Source organism: Anser cygnoides, chromosome 9 (assembly GCF_040182565.1).
Source record: "Anser cygnoides isolate HZ-2024a breed goose chromosome 9, Taihu_goose_T2T_genome, whole genome shotgun sequence".
Classification (NCBI taxonomy): Eukaryota; Metazoa; Chordata; class Aves; order Anseriformes; family Anatidae; genus Anser; species Anser cygnoides.
In genome coordinates, this window is record NC_089881.1 from 3,013,744 (window position 1) to 3,029,494 (window position 15,751).

Sequence of the window (15,751 nt, forward strand, 5' to 3'; positions counted from 1 at the left end):
CGGTAATTGTACCTTATCCCCGTACTTTCTGAGGTGTTTGTGTAAGAGCAGGGACTTGAAGTAATGACATACTCCAAGGCAGCAGCTTTGGATAAATACGCGTAGTCAGAGAGCATCTTCTGTCAAGTACGTAAGACACTTACTTAGTTTTTGGGTGAGAGGAACTGACTTAATTCTAGCTCATTAAGGTGACCATGTTCACTAAGATGTCTCCCAAGAGCTATGGTTGGGTTTTTACCTCCCCTCAGTACTGGTTCTTTGGAACACCGAGTGGAGTCCCGCTGCAAAACTGCACGATGACAGCTCCAGTGCCCTAATGTCTGTTTTGTTTTCTCTCTGTAGTCTGTATGGTGACTTCAATGGTAAGTTAAGTTGTGTATGAAGAGTATTGGAAGTGGGATTCAGCGTAATTACTATTGAGCTTAGTGTTAATAGAGATATTTTAAAAAAAATACATCTGCGTTTTGCTCAGATTCTGTCATACTTGAATGTGTACTGAAAACTTATGGTGTCCTTTTAGTTAGGAAAGTGTTGGTTATCAAATGCACAATGTTATACTAGGTCTGAAGCTTTTCTTAAAAAAAAAAAAAAGCACTCCCTCCCCTGAAACTCTATCATGCAGCTGTTTAATGTAATGAGTATTGTCATACTAGTATATGGTGATGGCATATGCTAGCCCTGATATTTGAAACTGCAGCAGCAGGCTGTTGATGGGAAAAAAAATAAATCAGAAGCTTTATGCAATACCCCTTCTTCTAACAAGTTAAAATAGATGTGCTATTAAATAGTTTTAAGTAGTTATTAATTAATACTGCAACTTCAGTGGGCACTGTTTTCAAACTGCTTTAGTTCTGTGTAAGTAGTTCATGGCTGTACTAGGCTGTTCTCAAATGCAGCACATAGTATCTGTGTCCCAAGACTGTTCTGCCAGGGAAGCCTTTAAATACAAAGAAAAGATACCAGTGAAGTTTAGACACCGTAGAAGGATAGATCCAAAGTGAGTTCAATTAATTCAGCATCTTTGGTAGCAAATGGGTGTTGGAGATGCTGGGACTAATTACTTTGAAGACTTGAAGTGAGGAAATAAAGGTAGTAAAGCTACCATGATTACTAGAACACTTCATTGCTCCTTAATCATATGTGGGATGTGGATGTGCATGTTGCTAGCTGAATATCTTTGATTAGCAAAACAGATGTAGGATAAGGAGAGGCTGCAGCCTTTAGGAAATAACTAAATTTTGCTTTTAATATGATAAGATACTGTGCAGAGGGAAGGAAGAAACTGTACTTGCTTCTGGGCCTGCAGGTATTTTTCCTGTTCCTTCACAAGCCTGTCTGATGCATGTTTGTTCTTTAATCCTTCCCTGAAGTCAGTCAATTCCCTGTGTTTTTTTTTTTTTCTCAAGTGTTGTCAGGAGGTGTTCTATCTTGCATTGTGATGAAGCAGCCCTCTTCAGCTAAATATCCTTTTGTTTGCCTTGAGTGTCCCCTGCAAGTGCATTTTATTAAAGGGTGTAAAAAATAATAGTAAAGAGGAGAAGGATGTGGAATAGTTATAAAGCTGCATGGGTGCTTTGTGGATTTTTTTAAAGAAAAAAGACATCTTGCACAGAAGTTGAGAAGTGAAGCTTGCTTTTGAATTCAGTGCCACCTTGACAGTATGGGCTTTTTTCACATTTTCAAAAATCTTTCAGGTGCCTACCAAGATGGATGCATAGCTTTGGAGCCAAGTACTTAGTCTTTGTACACACACACTAATTAAGCCTTGTCTTTTTCTTCCTCACCATGTTCTATTCCAGTTCTAGACAAGGTCAATACCAGTACTGTTTTTTCTTTTGGATCTGGGTGAGATGGGGGTAAGTTGTAGCTTTACTTGTAAGGTATAGTTCGGTGTTAATGTAGGATAAAAGGTCACCTGTATAGGAGGCAACTGTTCAGTATTCTGATGGGGTCACAGAGCAAATTGCAGAAGCAAAGGCTTATAATATCTGGCTCAGAAATAATCATCTTGGTCTAAAGATAAAACTGTAGAGGGCCTGCTTATTCTTTCGTAAGTATCAGGGAGCTGTGGAGAAACTTTGTTCCTCTGATCTCTGTTCAGTATTACTGACAGTCTGTGAATCTTTCCAGTACATTGGAGTACATCGGAGAGCAGGAGTTGAGCTGGAAGGTAACTAAAGAGCATTGGGCAGATTTGGGTGGCATCTATTGGATTGCCTTCTTGCAGGCAGTAAGAAGGCTTTCTTCCAACTCGGAAACACCATCAGGAAGGTATTTGGGCTCTGGCAAACCCGACCAAGCTGTGACCCCGCATTTATAAATACTTCACTTTTTGTCAAGTTGTTAATCTAGTGAACTGTAAAAAAAATAGGTGTAGTTGTGGGCCTTGTTTGGGCAAGGAAAGTGGGCAGGTAGCCTTGGAGAGTAAGGGTAAGAATTACCTCCACTGTACCTTATTTTACCTTACCATTGGTAAGGTAAAGCAGAAAAAAGGGCTGGTGGCTCTTACACATGGGAAAGAAGAGGGGAGTTGGTGATTCTTCTGTGGGGGGTGGGGGGGGAAGGTGATGTGTTCTTGTCTAGTTTAAAGTTAAAACTAAGTCTGGCATCCTGCTAAAAAGTATTAGACTTCTAATATTTAAACTTGCTCAAGTTCAGCATCTCAGTTCAGTCTCTCTGGATGCACGTGCCTTTCACATTCTTTGTAATCCAAATGTACAATACCTTGTTCCTCTAACGCATGGTGTTCATTGAGTAATGAGAAGGTGTGCATGCTCAGGGGGAAGGTAGTCTCATAGGTGAAGTGTACCACAAAGTGTTTGATTCTTGCTTAAAGCCTGGTACTCAGGATTTTGACAACTATTTTTCTCTTACTGCAAAGGTTGGAACATTCCTAAAATGCAAATGTGTAAGCTAATATTGTATGTTCTTGTGTGCAGTTCCTGTGAAAGAATAGCTCTGAGCATAATAAAGTCCTGATCCTATCATTGATAGGATTAAAGACAGCTTAATCCTCAATCTAGCAGGTGTTGCCCTGGGTGTGCCTTCCATTTGCTCAGTTTTAAGCATAACTTCTCTTCTGTGTGTGTAAGTTAGGTTGTTTGGTTCACGATTTTATACAGTTGTGTGGTAGTATGGTAAAAGTTTTGCAGCTCACTAACTACGTTGCTAAAAATTATGATGTTAATGTATAAAACTGTTTTTCCTGGGTTGAGAAAATGTACTAGTGACACAATTCCCCCCTCCTTGCTTTGAGTGCTACCTGGCTTAGAAACCTTAAACTTCTTAAAATCCCTCTGCTTTTTATTGTGGTATCCTTGCGACAGTCGAAGATCCACATGCAGATCCGATGTGGAGGAAGCAGGAGTCTTGATCGGTTTTAATTAGATTTCTTCCTCAAGAAACCACAATTAAACCACTTCCCCCAATTGTCTTACGTGGTGTAGGAATCTTGCTATGTAGTAGGCCTATGACCTTTTTTGTGTAGCTCGGTGGAGAGAAGCCTTTGTTCAGGACAGTTAATCAGCTTTAGATGCCTTTGGAAAAGAAGCCTTAGCAGACATTAGCTTGAGTCAGTACTAAATATCAGTGACTTTAAAACAAACCCAAAAAGCAACCACCTCCCAAGATCCTCCTGATCTGTCGAAGACTTTTCCAAATGATGTGTGGATGATGCCAAAACCTGAGATCCACTTTAGTTTTGCAGGTAACAGGTGAGTACGTTCCCTGCCCCTTTCCGTTGAAAACAGAGCTTTTCTGGCTTTCAACTGTCTTAAGACCTGCTGGTAAGAGTGAGCAGGCTTCTCAACTTTAGGCATTTCTGTATGTAAACTAACCTCCAGCTGAAGCTGAACGCCATTGAAATGAAGACTCAGTCTCTTCCCTATTTACCTTTTTTAAAGGTAGATCTACGTAATGCCTTTACTTAGATGTCTAATCTTGGTTTCCTCTGTGGAACCTTTCTAACCTGTGTGTACACAAATAGAGTTTTGGGCAGAAGTTGGTTGTTGGAAAATGTTATTTTCTTCCTTGAGATTGCAGCTGCTTCTGTTTTAATTTTTAATTAAAGTTAGTATTACTTCCATTGTTGCTAACAAGTTGAAAGCACGCATGTATGAGCGCCAGGTAGCAGAATTGCACACTGAGACTCTCACAGGGTAAGCTTCGCAGTTCAGCAGCTTGTCGGTAAGTAGCAGTAATTTAAAGGCTCCTGTAGGGGTGGGGTCAAGCTCTTGCTATAGGATCTGCTTTGTTGGAGAAATGTTGCTCTGACCCAAGTATACAGAAGAAACACTGAAGGCACAGGTTCTTCACTCTTCCCTTCTTTTCCATTGCTACCTTAAGGAAGGGAAATGATTTCTCAACCAAGAAACAAACTGGTTCAGTATTCTGCAGTTAACATTCTCTGTGCTGAGTTTTGAAGTACCCATGTGCTGATTCTCCCTGTGTTATAACAAATCTTTCATATTGAGGTGGCTTAAAAATCTCCAGGCTTCTTTTGAAGTGACACTGTTGCTGGCTGACTTGCAGCTATCCAGTTCAGACTGGTCTTCTGTCAAATGCAGATTGATCCAGAGGCTTCTGGGTTCCTGTGCTTTTCATAGCCTTCATATTGGTGAGCAGAAAAAAATTAACTGCTGCAGTATGGGCTGAAGCATGCAGAAGAACTTAGTTTTTAGCTGATTTTAAAAACAGAACAAAAACAGACATCAAGGCACTGAAGACAGAAGCTACAGGTGTTGCAAACATGAAAAGTATTGAGTCATGGCATCCTGCTGCTGAGAGTATTCCTTTTCTTTGTTAATGAATTCACGTTGAATAATACACTGATGAAAAACTTGGGTTGAACTAGTTTTGACATGCCAAAAGGATGATATGGAAGGGTAACAAACTTGCTTTCTTTGGAGAACAACTTAATTTGAATTTTAGTTTGAATTAGGTTGTGCTCTCCCCTTGTTAATAGCTATTCTGAGAGATTGTTTTCTGTAATAAACTTCGTTGATGATGCTCTCAGAAACAAGAGGAACAGTTGATTTTGATAGTAAAAAGTTTCTTATTTTTGAAAGATGCAGAGCATTAAACGATCAAAAAGAAAGAATAAAATGAAATACATGCTACTTTTCTTAACTTTTCCTTTGGATAGGGATCTAAGATTTGAATGGCACCAGTATACTTCTGTGAACCAAAATGCAATCCAATGAAGAGTGAAACAACTTGTATGCTTCCTGCCCCTAACATAGGACAAACAAAGCAATAAGGTGATAGAACTGAAGAGGAATGCCTTCAGAACAGTGTTGTTTGTTCCATGTAATTCCTTTACTTTGCTTCCTCATACTGCAGCTTCTTTTTCAGAAGAGAAGGAGAATACAGAAGATTATAGGACGTGAATGCTTTTACATCCTTAGCATTAGGTAGCCTCTTAAACAGCTCTCAAGCATCTCAGTCAGGATTTAGTTCTGGTTTAACTTCTCAGTGCGCTAAAATAGCTTCATTTCAATACTGAAAAAACTATGGGTTCCTGTGTACCACAAGCTGGGGACACTAGCCCCGTACAAGCAGACCTGAGACACCTGAGCTCAACTTTGTATCCTGTATAAGCATACAGAGAAAGGAACGTGATTAGTGGTTTAGGTTCCTTTTTGCTCTGCAGCTGAATAGGAATATTCTGCTGTCCAACAGGTGCATTTTTTTAGCTTTATTTGTGGCTGTCCCTTCCACCCATAGGCTTCTCTTTGTTCTGTAGGCTCTTTAGACAGTCATTGGTACTGTTGACTGGTAATGAAGCCACCTGTCAGCAGGAGCAGTGCTTTCCTATAGGTCAGAATAGCATCCTGTTTGGTGTGTTAGTTTTTTTCGACAGCCCAAAAGGACTAGCAAAGGTTCTGATTGTAGCATAGACCAGTTCACTGTTTTCTTTCTAAACTGGTGGCTGTAGCTAGGTCTTAGTAATCTTTAGTGACTTGGAGGATACTTAAAACCTTATTCCATAAAGGCATTTTCAGATTGTTCTTCCCTACCAGACCCAGCAAAAAGTCTCTGGTCTCAGACGTGAAGTTCAACTGATATGCTTGAAGCAGGGGAGACTGTTCAGCTTCTGCAATCACCATGTCTTTGCACCGTTACAAAACTGTTTTTTTCAACTCCAGAAAGTTTGATACTGTCTATTTAGAGTTTGCCTTAAACAGTACTTGATCTCTGATTTACTCAGACTGCATATTCTCAAGCTCTGGTGTACTCTGCCCAATATCTTCCAGTCCTTTTGCCTAACAGAAGTGAGGAGTTAAGGATGCTGCTGTGCTGGCTTGGGGTCACGGCATGTATAACCTGTTGGATGATATGGTCCAACCTAACTGCCTTGGCGTTCTTCTTGTGAGCAGCATTATGCATCTTTTCAGAGGCACTTTCAGTGTTCCTTTCTATTCTAGGAGTTTGTAAGTCTTCAGTTTGAGGTACTGAATATGCTAACTGCCAATTAGCAGTATAGTTCCCCTTAATTCTGAACTGTGAGATTGCAAATGAATATATGTTTAGCTTTTCTCTCTTCCTCTTTTGCTCTTTTTTTCTTCCCAATCTCTCTGTTGGTTATTATAGACATGTACATAACATGATGTACATGAAAATTGGTTATATCTGTTCGTGCTCCCAGCAACTTGCTTGCTGATTCTGTGAACGTGGCCTTGTCTGCTGCCACTGTCTCAGCTAGATTGGTGGGCAAGATCTAAGGTCTTGAAAGACTGTAGGTAAAAGCTTTCTAATGTAGCAAAAATCAAATGTTACCTTCATCTTGTGATGGCTGTCTGCGTTGTGAAGCCAGTGGAACAGTGAGTATCTCTTAATACTTCTATGATTTTTCTGTGGGGTCTGTATCTTGAGTGTATTTATGGCCTGCGGGTATTTCAGAAGCGTTCTGCAGTATCCATAATTCCTTAGTGTACTGAGGTATTTTTGAAGTGCTTGAGAAATGCTTCCACTTGGATGATTACAGAACAGCTGAATTAGCAGGAACTGTTCCATTGCAAATGAATCTAGGAAGAGTATTGTATTGAAGCTATTTTTTGTCAGCAATCTGGAAAAATCTGTCTGTAGCTAACAGTTTGTGTAAGTTAACAGCTTATACCTGGCATGGTATTTTGGTATTTAATCGGTGATTTCTTTCTTTCCCCTCCCTTCAGGGGATCACTTGTTATTCACCTTTTGCCTTTCTGGTCTTGCTTAGACCTCCCTGTTTTGTCACTGAGGTTCAGAAACTGTTACTCATCTGCAGAGTTAGGGAACTCTAAAGTGACTTAGGTCCTGCTTTCAACAGGAGACTGGACCAGAGCATCTCTAGAAGTCACTTCCAGCCTGGGCTTCCTGGGGTTCTAACGTGGCACTTGGGCTGCTATTGAGCCCTGTATCGAAAAGACGTCGGGTCTGAATGGGAGTTTGCCTTAGTATGTTGTTAAAGTCTGCTTGCCTGCCATTAATATTTTATTAATCTCTTCCAAGAGAGCTGACTAAGTCATGCAGCTTCTCAGTGTGTAGAAATTCTGTGCTGGAGCAGGTATAAAAATCTGTTTCATTAGCACCTAATGTTCTTCTTAAGAACAAACTTCCTTGTCGTTTGTCTGGCTTCCCTGCATTGAGGTAGTGTTACAGAACTGAGAGGCTGTATAATGTTTTTAGCTGTTAACGTTCTCCTCCTCCTGAATTTGCTCTGGGGTGTGTGTGTGTGTGTGTTTTGGGCTGGTTTTTTTCCTAGTTTTAGCGTTGTGAGGGGAGAATATAAAAATAACATAATCCAACTTTGTGTGTCATTCAGTGCAATTTTGTATCATTTCTATATTAAAAGCAGTTAATCTGATAAAAGTCCCCTTGTGAATTTTGTATCACTAGATGCAATGCAGTAGGTAAACTGTAGTGTGCTCTAGCATCTTTAAATAATGTAGACAGCTTATGGCTTTTCATGGGGAGAACATAAACATGAAAACAGATAAGAAAATAAGTGGTAGCTTGCTTGCTTCTGTGCTGGGGTAAGAAAAGCTTGGCATTCCTTCAGGCCCAATGCTTTCAGGCAGCTGAATAACAGACTCTGCATCAATGCAGTTGAAATCCAGCATCCTTACTGTATCTCATGGGAGAAGATCTCTTTTGCTTGTTATTGTGTAGAAAACTTCTTATCCGGCAGAAGGGAAAGATGATGAGAATTTGGGAGATGTGGTCAGAAACTAATTTGTCTAGGAAATCTTTAGTATGTTGTTTTTTACCCAGTCATTCCATGAACTCTTTCTACGAGAACGGATGAGAGCTTACTAAACTGAGAATAAGGGCTTCTGCCTGTGTGGAGCTTTGACATGAAGGCTCACTTGTTTGGAGGTGAGGACTGCAGTGGAAAGAGCTGGGTGGAGCTGAGAACTACTGAATTCAGAGACTGTAGTGAGGAAGAGTGCTGTATGAAAATCAGCTGCACAGGACTTGGTTTAAATCAACTAACTGGAGTAAAAATGCTACTTAAATTTGAGTCAGCTGGTGAAGTGGTAGAAGTAATTGAGTATTTGCAAGTGCTTGCTTGCAAGGCAAGAAAGTAGTTGTGGATGTTTGCAGATGAAGGAGAACCTTGTGAGCAGTGAGCAAAAATGAGGTGCAGCAATGAGATCAGTTGAAAATTAAGTAAGATCTGAAACAAATTAGTAGTTACTGAATGTTATGCAGTAAGATCTTTGGTTTGGTTGTAATTGCTCTCAACTCTTAAATGCGTTATGCATATATTTAGAAAGTTGCTTTTACCCTAAATGACTAGATTTGTCACAGATACAGTTCATCAAGTAAATTCACTACACTAAAGCGAGGGCATATGAATCTGAAGTCTTATAATTAACTTTTTCTGACAAATGTACTAAACTCTAGTTCTGGTTGGCAAGATTGCAACTTGCTGGAAGAAAATGTCCTGGACTTTCAAGGCACATAACATCCTCATGCCTTTCCTTCCTTCTTCCCTCCTTTTGCCTAATACTGGCTTCAGGATGCTGAGCTTTTGTAATTTTGACAAACTGGCTTGCTGCTGCAGCATTAAAGAAGGCACTGTTTGTAGACCAAGGTGTGAAGGGAGAGAGTATGCTGACCAACACACTTAGCTCAACTCCCAGCAGGTAACTGGTGTTGTAATGGGGTACTGCAGGCAGAGGCACTACATGGCCCTGAATACTCAGGAGGCTGGATTACAGGAGCCTGAAAAGCTGTTGCATACCAAGACTCTTGCAAAGAACTTCAAGTACCAGTTGTGGAGGTGATCCAAGTAGATTAAGGAAGCCTTCTTCTCTTGAAAAGCCTTAGTTTCTTTTTCATGGGGATTTTTACCAGTTTCTCATCTAATGTGATTAGAGGCCTGAGGCCTGTTGGAGCACTTTTGTTTACTCCTTTTCCTCTCCATAGCCAACATCACAGTTCAGCATCTTTCTGCAAGTACTTCTGGGTGTTAAATAAAAGCTGGTGCAGGCCTGTTTTATAGTTGTCTTTCCTCTGTCTTGAAAGCTACGGAAGAGTGTTGGTCACTTCCTGTCATCTCTTTCAGGAGTGAGAAGGTAAACATAAAGGCTTCCACTGCAAGCTGACAGGTGTTTTTTGTATTTTCTGGTCATTTTGGACTTTCTCCAGGTAATACATTGGCATATACAGCTTGGAGCTGTAACACTTGTGATAAGTTTGTTAGGTCTGCAGAAACTGATTTCTACTTTTCTTTACAGTAAGAAAGACAACAGGCAAGCATAATAAGGAAGTGTTTACTGAAACAAGAATATTGTGCAAGATAACAATTTGATGCCAGTGCTGTTAGATGTTGTGAATTTATTTGAAATACATTTTTTTCAGAGTTCGTCCTTAGTCTAAAACGCCTCTGCTTATGAGGAGAGCTTCTGCAGGCCAGTGCTTTGGTATCATTACAGCCAAGAGTATAGAGCTGTAAAACATGAACTAGAATAACTTGTTTACAGAAAACTTAATACGAGCAAGGGACCTGAACTTAACATTTTCAAATGACAAAGCCTGTTAACTGAAGCACAAAGGTCTGGTGTACAGTTGTAACTTCATCTTATTGTGGGTGTGTGGAGTAAGCACTCAATGTAGTCAAGGAGATGTCTTGAAGTGTGACAGGGCTGCAGTTCAGCTGATGTGCTGGCATGTGCATCTCCTTTGAGGTAACCGAGTTCAGGTATCTAAGGCTGGGGAGGGGGGAATAAGCCTCACTCCCAGCACTTAGCTTATAGATGGATTGGAGGAACAAATTTGAATGAGAACGGTTCAGATTTAGGAACCTCAAGGCTCTCTCCTGATTTTTTTTTTTTTTTGTAGCAGCTCTAGTCAGTTGTGACTCACTAAGATGATCTCTTTCCTGCAGGGTTAACTGGGCACCTGATACTGTGTGTCGTCGATACTTACATGGAAACTTAAGTTAATGCTTTGATGTCAAAGGTTGTAGCCAAATCATGAGGCAGCATTATATTCATTATATTGAAAGGCGAACGGGGAGTTGTGGTACCACTACACATTAAGAAACATTAAGTCGAGAGACTTCAATATATGTTGGACCCTGGGCATCATCTTGATTTGATGGATGGCTTGCAGGGAAAGACAGCTGACAATTCATTTTTGGACACAGCTGAAAATGTCTTGGATATAACAACGCTTTGTGCTGTGCAACTCTTAAAAGCAAATTGTTGAAAGTGGCTGTTTGATGCAGGCAGGCCACCATTACATCAAGGTTTCTCTAGATGGTGCCAGGATTGTGGGTGTGATGCTGACTTTAGCATCTTCTGGTGTTTTGTGGAGAAGCCTATGCACTGGCTCTAGCAGGGGAGGCATGTGGCTGGGGTAGTAGAGCTCTAGTTAGCATTGCTCCTTGCACAATGAGTCCTTGTGAAATGCACGTTCTTCTTGTAGGTGGTATGAGATTTATGGCAACCATTTTATAATATGACTGACAGTTTGACATAAGCACCTCACTTAATCCTCAGCTGACCTCTGTGCAGAGGATACTGTTTCCTCCTTTCAGAAAGAGACTTGATAAAACTTGCCTCCTTGCTGGTGTTTACACAGATGTTTTCACTTGTGTTTGAATATAAAGAAATGAAGGAGAATGCACAACAGCATTTGACAATGCCAGTGACTGGCTTCAGCTAGATCCTCTCGGCAGTGCTGGAACCTCAGTGGGCTTTTTGCCTGTTTAATGCTAGTAATGCTAGTTACTGGGCTCGCATCTGTCGTATGCTCTCTGTAGAGAATGCTATCACTTAGACTTCCTTCAACTTGACTAACCTGCCTGTGCTAGCAAGCTGGCGTAACTTCCAGCTATAGCAGGCCTTTTCCAATCCACTATAAATTGTTCAGGTGTAAGAAGACGGCATCTGAGCTAGCGGGAGCCTGATTGCTGACTTGTTGTGCTGTGCAGGCATCTTGATCGCGTCTGTGTTCCTGTGGGCATTGTGCGCGGCGTGTGAGGTGCTGGTTTGCGTAATACCAATTTATATGCCTGGTTTCTTATGGCTTCCAGTGAAATGGAGTAACTTAGGGGTCTCTTATTTTCTGTTCACTTCTGTTCAATTCCATAAGCCCTTCCAGAGGAATAGAAAGTGGCAGTCAAGAATCATCTGGCTATAGTGATGATGTCTTCAGAGTTATTTTACTGGTGATACCAGAATTTGAGCTGAGCCTTAGTTACACAGAATTGTCTAGGTTGGAAGAGACCTCCAAGATCATCTAGTCCAACGTCTGCCCTAACACTAACAAGTCCTCCACTAAACCATATCGCTAAGCTCTACATCTAAATGTCTTTTAAAGACCTCTAGGGATGGCGACTCAACCACCTCCCTGGGCAGCCCATTCCAATGCTTAATAACCCTTTCAGTAAAGAAGTACTTCCTAACATCCAACCTAAACCTCCCCTGGCGCAACTTTAGCCCATTCCCCCTCGTCCTGTCACCAGGCACGTGGGAGAACAGACCAACCCCCACCTCTTTACAGCCTCCTTTAAGGTACTTATAGAGAGCGATGAGGTCTCCCCTGAGCCTCCTCTTCTCCAGGCTGAACAAGCCCAGCTCCCTCAGCCGCTCCTCGTAAGACTTGTTCTCCAGACCCCTCACCAGCTTCGTTGCCCTTCTCTGGACTCTCTCGAGCACCTCCATGTCTTCTTGTAGCAAGAGGCTCAAAACTGAACAGTTACTTGCAGCTGAAGTGGTATATTAAACCTTTCCTGTCAGACTTCTTGCTTATTGTGCTTATAGATATAACAGATACTAAATCAGTGTGTAGGCTGTGTTGTTAAGCTTGGGTTGTTTTCCTTGTGGCTTTTTTCACCTGTGAATGTGTGTGGGGAATTCTGTGTTAACTGGTTTCCACACAATTTAAAAACAGTGAAACTGGATTTGCTGGTTGTGGTCCTGTTGCTGTACTTTCTGTTTAGAACCACTGATTTTACAGGATACCAGTCACCTCTCTTCACTGAGAACTTAAGTGAGAGTTAATCTTAAAAATATCTTTGTTCCTGAAGTTTAGTTGGGCTTTATGGCACTTAAATTTTTAAAGCAACTGTGCAGTTCAATTCTTTCACCTATAAAACTAAACATTATCCCATTAGTTATGCTCTCACAAACTAGAAATTCTTGTTTCTAGTCAGATTTTTTTCTGAATTACTGTATCTTTCTGTGCAAATGGGAGTTGCGTAAATCTGATCAGAGAAAGAAGCAGATTTAAAAGCATAAGTTACTTCTGTTATCTTGTGGATACTGCTGCTTATTCTTGAAACTCATTGCAGGAGATGACAGTACCAGTTAAAATACTTAAATACTGTTGGTTCTCTATCAAGCATTGAATTTTTACTAGTTAGTTTTTCCGATGTTGACAAATGCAGGTTCTCTTAAACTGCATTCATCTTGGCTCCTTAAATAAAATAACTATAAAATAAGTTATTGCTTTTTTTTGGTAGACTGTCTTCTGTTACAGATGCACTAGAAACTGGTTGTTCTACGTAAGATTCTTCTGAAGAGTATTTATATCTCACCCTGTGTGTTTTTAACTAAACTTAAAATTCATAGTCTTTTTTTGTCTTAAGCTTTTGCTTAAACTATAGCATTTTACACTTGCTTCCTTTGAGGCATGGCTGTGAGTCTTCATGCTACATGTCTTAATGAGTCTCTCTCTCTTGTCTTTCAGTGAATGATAGTGTCTAGAAAGGGTATGTCCCTTCAGGAGAGAGGTGCCAATGTCCAACCGGCCTAATAACAATCCAGGGGGGTCACTGCGACGTTCACAGAGGAACACTGCTGGGGCCCAGCCACAAGACGACGCAGTAGGAGGAAGGTATGATTGTTGCTTCTGTGTTTTTTTATGTATAAAGGCAAAGTTAAATTGACTTTAATTAAAGAATGAAGTTTTCTCACCCTGAAATTCAAGCACTGAAATTTGAGTAAAAACTTCTTTTCCCCTCAAATGCTATCTGTAATGTTGTTGCATGGCCTGAAAACATGGGGTAACTCATCGTAATGCAGCTAGAATAGCAGTAGTAGATCTGTATGGAAGAAGCATAACTACGCGATATTGCAAAATCACAAGTAGTAACAAATTCCTTCCACCTTTTCCTTGTCTTTTAACAAGAGTCTCCAGAGGGCAAGGAGACTCACTGGTCTGTGCAATCTGGGAAAATCTGTGTTGCTCTTAGAAAATATTAAGTAACTGCCATCTCTGTCTTGCATTGCATGTTACTTCTGTGCAGGTTTTGAATAATTCAAGAATGAAGAGCTTGTCATGTATTACTGTATTCATACTCGTGAGCAAGTGGACTGGGTAGTATGTTTTGTAAGTGGCTGCATCTGTAATGTAGAACTGGATCCTTGAAACTTTCCTGTGTAATTATTATGTCAACTAAGGAAGTAAGAGTCTTTATCTGAGTGAAGCATGTAAGGATATGTCTGTCTTTAATTTTGTTAACCTTTCTTCATTACACTAATTTTACAGTACCATGGTAGGCAACATCTGTCAATGCATTTCATTGCATTTCCTCAGAGCTATTACTGGTGCAGTTGTTTGAATACATGTATTTTGGTCTTGGGTTCTGTGGTATAAGAGTATTATTAAAATGTTGCACTAAGTGGTACCAGCTAAGAAGTTCTTGCACCGCTTTTTTTCTGTAATAGAATTCAAAACCTTCATAATATTTCTTACTGGCATACGGTCTAACTGAAAACAAGGTCACTGCTTGATGGGTGAAGGATGCTAACTGTTCTTTTAAGGAACCTTGTGGGAAGTAATTTGATCCACAGAATTGGGTTTTACTTTTTCTAGACATTGCATAAATGGAAAAATGAACGGTAAACACAAGGCTTCTGCCCAGTGCTTTTATAGCATGGGGAGGATAAAGCTGTTGCTTGATGTAGCTGATTATTTTGCAGACCAGCACTGTTTCTGGAGAGTTCTCCTTCCTTTACTGAGGCATGGTGAACCCTTCATTCTGTTCTGCATATTGTGTTATCTCTACATCTAAATGTTAAGATGGATACTGCCCTACCAACTCTTTTTCTCCTTCTTCCTGACATTCTGCTACAGAATATCAGGAGAAGCTCTACAATGAAGCAGATAATCTGAAGAGTTTTAGGGGTAACACTACTCTCTTACAATGAAAATCCTGTATTTTCATGTATTGCAACTTGTCTTAAATGACTGAACCTTTTCCATCTCTTACCAAGTCCATGTCAGTCAAAATTCTGTAAGTAAGAGGTTTATCAGAACTAAAGGCCTTTGTTTATTTGAAATTGATGGAAGCTTTCAAACCTGCTCACTTCTTTTTAGCACGATTTTGAAAACGTGGGTTCTTTAGAATGGGACCTCTGCTACCGTTGCAGCTATTTACGAGCATTTTTGGTTAGCAAAGCACATAAAGGCCTGGACAAAGCATACTTGCTAACATAAACATTATAATGAATTCAGTCTCCTATTGTCTTTTGTATGTTCTCCTCAGTAAGGTTCCTCAAGTGAAGTCTGTTGTGAAGGAGGTCAGAAAGATAGCCCTTCCAAGCTGAAATGCTAATGCGTATCTCTGATTCTTGTATATCTTAAAGGTTTCTTGCTAGAACTTTATTGATTTTTACCTGATGAGCAGCTACTCTTCACTTACATAAAGACTTTGGAAATTGTGAACTCCCGTCTGGTCTAATGTGTAAAAATAAATGTGGAATCTTCCTCCTTTGATACATAGTATTGGCAGATTTACCTTAACCTGGAAGCAACAGTGCGATCCCGTTTTGTTTTAGACTGGACTCTATTAGTGTCACCCCAATAACACTTCTGAATGGGGAAAGCCTGTGATGTGTTTTCTCCTGTTGTTTTACTAGTGATTATTCATCCAGCTTGATAACTTGATCTGATATTTGAGTGTTTGATTTTGGTTTGTTTTTTTTTAAACAAATAGTGTTGCTAAGTTCATAGGCTGTGTGGAAAGATTGTTGCAGCACCAATTGGCAGTAAGCTTAGTGTCTGTGATGTGCCTTTTTTAAAAAAAAAAAAAAAAACCAAACAACAAAAGTATATGTTTGTGAAAACAGATGTATAAACAGGTGAACTGCCCCCCCCTTTCCCTTCTATGTATGCACATAACCAAACATGCCTCAGTGAAGTTAGACTAATGTGTTTCTTCCTTTTTTTGGTAGTGATGTTGAAATAACTGTGCTTTGAATGCCCTGCTGTTGTGGATGATACAGTACTTTCAGCTTCAAAAGTACTTAATGGT

At 40.2% G+C, this 15,751-nt stretch overlaps 1 protein-coding gene across 7 annotated transcripts in view; it reads left to right on the top strand.

Annotated features, from left to right (window-relative positions):
- Positions 1–15,751, top strand: part of TRIP12 (thyroid hormone receptor interactor 12) — a 74,963-nt gene that overhangs the window by 11,954 nt on the left and 47,258 nt on the right. For all 7 annotated transcript variants that reach the window (XM_067002183.1, XM_067002185.1, XM_067002184.1 and 4 more), the window contains exon 2: positions 13,183–13,329. In XM_067002183.1, the coding sequence (XP_066858284.1) occupies positions 13,232–13,329 (98 nt within the window). In that variant the 5' untranslated portion in view covers positions 13,183–13,231. The remainder of the gene's footprint in view (positions 1–13,182; positions 13,330–15,751) is intronic.